This window comes from Toxorhynchites rutilus, chromosome 3, assembly GCF_029784135.1.
Source record: "Toxorhynchites rutilus septentrionalis strain SRP chromosome 3, ASM2978413v1, whole genome shotgun sequence".
Taxonomy (NCBI): Eukaryota; Metazoa; Arthropoda; class Insecta; order Diptera; family Culicidae; genus Toxorhynchites; species Toxorhynchites rutilus.
In genome coordinates, this window is record NC_073746.1 from 144,406,276 (window position 1) to 144,412,744 (window position 6,469).

Sequence of the window (6,469 nt, forward strand, 5' to 3'; positions counted from 1 at the left end):
CGTTAAACGGAGGGCCATTGTCTGTTTTTATGAATTTTGGCAGACCTTGCCATTCGAAGACATCCTCCAAGACCTTCCTCGTGTGCTCGAAGCTTGTTGACTTTACAGGACGAGCGATCAGGAACCTTGACCTATAGTCAACAATTGTGTACAATTGAGTATGGAAATTCCGCCAAATTTTATGTAAGGTCCGTTGAAATCTAATGCAATTGTTTCCCATACTGCTTTTGGGACTGCAATACGTTGCATTGGAGTTGGTCTTTCAGGAACCCCGTTGACTGCACAAGTGGCACAAGATTCCACCCATTTTTCTGCGTCCTTTGGCATTCCGGGCCATCAAACTCGCTGTCTCAAAATGCTTTTGAGCTTTGCTGTTGAAGGATGTCCAATGTGGGCTACTTCCAATGTCCTGTTGCGTAGAGCTTTCGGTATCACCACGCATCCGGTTTTCACCAGCATGCCATCACGAACTGTTAATACATTCTCAAGCGCCTGGCATTTCCGTAAATGGCGTGGCCATTCTCCTGTATCTAGTGCAACCATGACTTCTTGTAGGCATTGGTCCTGTAAAGTAGCAGTTTTGATTTCATTGTCAGCAATTAATGCAGCCGAATTTGCTTCCAGTGTGGCAATTTCCCAAGGGCTAGAATCGTCGTTGAATGGTTCATCATTTCCATCATACAAGCGTGAGGGAGAATCTGCGATGTTATCAACACCTCGAATGTATTCTACGTTGTAGCTGTAAGGGCTCAGTCTCAAGGCCCAACCATCGGCTCGTGTTAAGGCTCTCTTCGATTCTTCCCGTGCTCGGTTCAGTATGAACGCTACTCCTTGTGCATCCGTGCGTAATATAAACTGTCTCCCAAGCAGAAAATATGAAAAGTGCTCCACTGCCCAAACCGCTCCGAGGGCTTCGCGCTGATTTTGGGCGTATCTCCTTTCAGTTGCCGTCAACGATTTGGAAGCAAAGCTTATAATTCTCGTCGAACCATGCTTGTCCTCCTGTACTAGGACAGCCCCCGATGCGATCGGTGAAGCATCTGTATACACAATCGTTTTGTCCTCTTCGCAAAAATATCCTAACGACACGCAACAGTTAGCAATTCGCTCTTTGACTACCCTGAAAGCATGACTCTGTGGAGGGCCCCATGACCATGATTTTGTAGTGATAATCGTCCACAATGGGCTAGTGATATCAGCGAAATTCTGCACATGTGGGCTGATGTACGATGCCAAACCTAAGAAACTCCGCAACTCTGATACGGTTGTGGGTTCACGAAAATTCCGAATGCTCTTTATCTTTTCTTCGTCCACGTGGAATCCCTCTTTGTCGAGCTCGTGACCAAGAAATTTGATTGCGGTTCTATCAAACTCACACTTTTTGGCATTCAACGTCAGGTTGTTTGTTTTGAAAATTTTCAGAACTCGGGTAACGGTTTTCCGTAATTCCTCTAGGGTCTTTGCGAAGACTAGGACGTCGTCTATGTAAACGATAATGTTCTCTACACCTTCTAGTATCCTAGTCATCTCCCGCTGAAAAATTTCGGGGGCACAATTTACCCCGAACATTAGCCTGGTGAATCGAAACATACCGTTCTCAGAGATGAATGTGGTGAGATCGCGTGATTCGCTGTGAAGTTCGAGGCGGCAAAATGCATTGTTTAGGTCGAGTTTTGTGAAGTATGCGGACCCGTGAAGCTTCACTTTCATTTCGTCTAATAGAGGAAGACGGAAATCCTCCCGTTTGATAGCTTTATTTGGTGCTCTCATATTGACCACCAGGCGGAAGTCATCTTTTCCCTTGGAGACTGCAGACATTCCGCTAATCCAGTTTGGAGCCGTGGTCACCTTCTCTATTATACCACGAGACTCCATTTCCGCTAATCGACGTCTCGCTGCGTCCCGAAATGCTGCAGGGACGTTATAATATGCGTTCTTTACGGGTGGCACGGATGTATCCACGCTAAACTTCACCTTTACTCCAGGCATTTTTGGAAATTTCGTAAGGCTATTCAGTACATCTAGGTTATTGATATTGGTTCTTACGTGCAGTAAACCTATTTCGTTCGCCGTAGATCGGCCGAGCAGCGATCTAATCCCTTTCCTAACGACATAGAAGGACGCCCTTTTGGCTGACAACTCGAATCCTGGCACAGTAATTTCTGCTTCAAACATGCAGTCTACAATCAAGGAAGATTGGGATCCATATGCATGTAAGTTTATCATGCCGGGATTTTCAACAAATTTGAGTTTGACCTGACCTGACTCGAACTCTTGCTTCAAGTGTGACCAGTCTGACCCACCGATGACGTTCACGTCTGCGCCCGAGTCGATTAAAAACTCAATCGGTCTGGATGCTCCTAAGCGACAATTTACCAACACATCTTCAAGAGAGAGAGCATTTACGCGCTAAAATAGGAAAGTAAGAATTTTAGATTGAAACAAATATTTTTCGAAATGGGAATACTATATTTATTTCCGCCATGGGGTTTCTATAAAATTCAATCGTTTATTACCTGCTCATTAAGCGTCATATTATCGCGTGTGGGTGAGCCATTGCTCTTGATTTGCACTTCTCGGATATGCTTCTTACGACAAGCCACTGCAAAGTGGCCTAGTTCATGGCAAAAGTTGCATTTTCTCTGCAACGCTGGACAAGGATAGTTTTTGTGTTGGAATCCGTAGCATCTCGAGCATCGGGCGCGACGACCTCGTTCCTGTAGGTCTCGGCGGTCGTGTCGATAACGCTTCGCTTGTTCTCTAGTATTCCATTCATCTGACCTTCCTCGTTTTCTGTTCGTTCCGTGATTCGAAAAATTTTGATTTCGCCGATTGACTGCATACACTTCTGATTGCTCATTCACGGGTGTTTCCGCTTCGAAGGCTTCATTCCGAGTCGCTGCTTGGACTATATAGTTCGTGTCATGTCCATATGTTCTGGCTGCCTTCACAATCTCTTTGTTTCTCAAACCCTTTAGGAGTTGTGAGCGTACAAACCTATCTTGATCGTCGGGATTATATCGACATAACCGAACTTTAGCCACCAAGCGGGAATGGAATGCAACCGCGGACTCGGTTCGTTCCTGCTTCAAGTTCGAGAAAGCTTCGTGTTCGGCCGCAGAGTCAGTCATTGACTGGAAATAGTTTCTGATGTTCGTTACAAATTTATTATAGCAGTCAACGTCCGTTAAGCTGGGCCTTAGTTTTGCAGCTCTTATAATCCCTTGTAGTTCATCTCCGATTGAGAAGAATAGCAGCTGAGATCTCCGGACAGGGTCATTGGCATTGCTGAGCGTGGCCGCGATCTCGAAGTTCTCGATGTAGCGGTTCCACTCTTCCCACATCTTGTTAGCAGGTACTCCGCTTGGAAATGGCTTTATGTTGTCCCAGCGGATACTCGGTGCAACGTTATTGGATGACCTGTTTAGAGCAACGGAGCTACTCCAATTTTGATCGGTTTCCTTATGAACATTAGTGTTTCCTTGAAACATGCTCAATGTCTTCGTTAGATCAGCGAGAACGTTTTCCACTCTTTGGAGACGTTCACTCGTTTTAGTGGGTTTTTTGCTGCCGCTAGGTTCATCAGGGTGTTTGTTCGTGTCATCTGAATTCGCGTTGGGTTCGTCGATTCCGTTCTCAGTGTTTTCAATTTCGGTCAACAACTGGACGGGATCATTCGACGTGTCCAACTCAGTAGTCCACACGTTTCTATCGCTGCTTTCGTCGGTATCGTAATCCTTAGTTGTGTCCTCTAGGAGCTCCGGCTGGTCTTGCTCATCTTTATAGTCGCTATTTACTACCTCGAGGCTGACGGGAGCCCGAACGTACTTTCCAGGTGCTTCCATTTTTTGAGAAGGAATTTCCTCTATCTGAAAATTTATCATATGTGTTCAAACACAATCGAGACATTAGCTTTGAGTATTGAACGTGTATTTACTACTTAAAAAAAACAGACGCCTATCGAAATAATTATCAATCATCTAAGACTTTCATCGTTTTCTTTTGCAACGACATTTAAGCCAATTTTATTCATTGAAAATTCATTCTGCGGACATCCCGTTCCGCCATGTCACTGCGAACATCCCGTTCCGCCATAACTCTACGTACATTTCATTCCAACAAATATGTACGGACATCCTGTTCCGCCATATTCCTGCGGACATCCCGTTCCGCCATTTCCTTGTGGTTCCGCCACAACTCTTCGGACATTCAATTACGTCAAATCTCTGCGGACATCCCGTTCCGCTGAAACACAAAGGTCATTTTGACCCTTCTATCTTCCGCGGACATCCCGTTCCGCTACAACACTTTTAGTCTTTTGTTGATAAAAAAAATGACATAACCTCAATCTAATTTTCCAACTAATTTTTTGTAACGCTGGGTGATTCCCTTTTTCGTAATTATTAATTTATTGAAACCTTGACCATAATTTACCAAGTTACAAGACTTTTAATGTTGCTATATTAAGCAACTCCTGGCAGGATCGCCAATGTGAGTTTCTCGGATGTGCTTGTTTGGGGAATTCCCCCAGCGTAGCTGTCCTGATGCAGGAACGTCTTACCTCGTGCTCGGTGATGGTGAAAAGTGAAGTGAAGTGCCAACGGTTGCTGCGCAACGGTTTATGCGGTGTCGGACTTGTACACCGCCATTATGTCGACACAGTTGAGTGTACGCCTGCGGTTAATATATATTTGAGAGAATACTTGTTGAAGTCAGTCGTTCTCTTATAGAGTACCACACAACATGTATGTACGGGTCGGGAGGAAGGAATTCATACATGTATATACACGCATTCAATAATAATAAATAACAAATAATATAATATATACTTTCATACCCACATCTATCTTCTATCCATTACATTATACTTTAATCAACTTTAAACAACTACAGCCATACCCACCAAGGAGGATAAATTCATTAAATAAACCTATCCATTTTTCAGCTCTACTATATGCCATTAAATTCAAAACCACTATATTTTATTATCTATTCAAACTGTATTTCATTTCATTTCACCCCACCCCACACCCACTCCTCCCCTCTTTCCTTCCCATACCACTCCCACCCCCTTCCACTCCACTAATCCCACCCAAATCCTTTCCACTCCTTTCCTTCCCATCCTCCTGAGAAGGGCCTTTTTGTTTTTTTGTTTTTGGAGCACGCCTTTCGCTGGGTCACTTGTGCTTCGTTACTGCTTTGGTCCTCGGATCAGTAAATATTTACCTTTCTTTACAGCATATATTAAATATCTTATGAAGCATAGGATCCCTTCCTACCTTCTTCTTTAACCGAGAGTCGAGCGGACAGATCTGATGAGTGATTTTGTTGGTTTCCCTTTCGCCAGTCCCCTCTGGGCTGGTTTTATTGTGGTTCTTCACTGGGCTAAAGGCGAATGAACTGCAAAAGTTTAAAGCCTCTTAAAAACAAAGAAAGAAGAAGAAAAATACATTCATTACCTTTTGTTCGCTCGTTGGATTCACATGCAGGCTAAAAAGGGTCCTTTTCAGGATCACAAAATTATCTTCAATCTAAAGAGTTTATTGTTTTGTTTTCCCTCGATATCCCCATCTTGTTCGGCTAAACCTTCCTGTTTAGCGATTTGTTGCCACTCGCCACAGCTTTCACAGTTGGAAAATTTCTTCCCATCCAGCTTTGTGACATGTTGTACAGTAAATTACATTCAATGCAACGTGCCGAAGCGCCACTCAGTGTCGCATTGGAGGCGATTTTAACCTGTAATTGAACATTTGCGATGACAGTGGTACAGTGTCGACTTTCAATGTAGGGTCATAATTTGGATCTCTATGTTTACAAAAATGTCCAACTAAATAAGTCGCATTACATGTCCGTCCAATTAGCTAAATGTCGAACTAATTGTAAATTACTGTACTTTCAATCTGGAAACAATTTAAGAATTGGTGAAAATTGAATAATCAGGAAAGTCCCCAACTATCAATAAGCTCAGAACAACTGCCAAATTCACATACTCATCAGATCCTGGCAAACAAATGATGAAAAAATCTATTTGTGTTTTATTATTATTTTGGATAATGTTTTAGAAAGCATTGAACTGTATTTCCTAAACTCTTTTTTGGAAGGTTTAATGGCCCTGAAAAGCGCCTTGTTTTATGGAATGGTTCCAATTTAGAAAACTTAGTACTCGTGGTTTTGAAAAAAACCATTTCGAACGCCCTCGATGCCGCCTTGTTCTGGATTTGCCACCAAAGCAGTTTGTATAAAGAACAAACTTTTTTCTTCTGCTACCTGATGCCGTTTTGCGATTGCGTTTGCCACTCGCCACTCGCTGCAACTGCCTGTTGTCTTGATGTCCACCTAACCGAATGTGTTCTGTTCCGAATGCGGGTTTTCTTATCGTCGCGAGCAGCTTTGCCAGCTAACTCGATCACTTCGGCGGCCGAAACTATATAACGCCGGCTAGGTGGACTGGTGCACTGGTACTAACGCG

At 43.5% G+C, this 6,469-nt stretch overlaps 1 protein-coding gene across 1 annotated transcript; it reads right to left on the reverse strand.

Moving 5' to 3' along the window:
- Nucleotides 1-336: 336 nt before the first annotated feature.
- LOC129773540 (uncharacterized) lies at nt 337-3,845 on the reverse strand. The gene is made up of 2 exons (XM_055777154.1): nt 2,517-3,845; nt 337-2,409 (listed from the first exon to the last, which is right to left on the reverse strand). Exons 1-2 carry the CDS (start codon nt 3,843-3,845, stop codon nt 337-339), a joined length of 3,402 nt encoding a protein of 1,133 aa, XP_055633129.1.
- Between the last annotated feature and the right edge of the window lie 2,624 nt (nt 3,846-6,469).

Bases quoted from the DNA above. Each gene is read 5' to 3' on its own strand.
- LOC129773540 (XM_055777154.1), bottom strand. From the start codon at position 3,845: ATGGAAGCACCTGGAAAGTACGTTCGGGCTCCCGTCAGCCTCGAGGTA. The intron at 2,410-2,516 runs GTAATAAACGAT...TTCCTATTTTAG, and splicing joins ATATGACGCTTAATGAGCAG to CGCGTAAATGCTCTCTCTCT.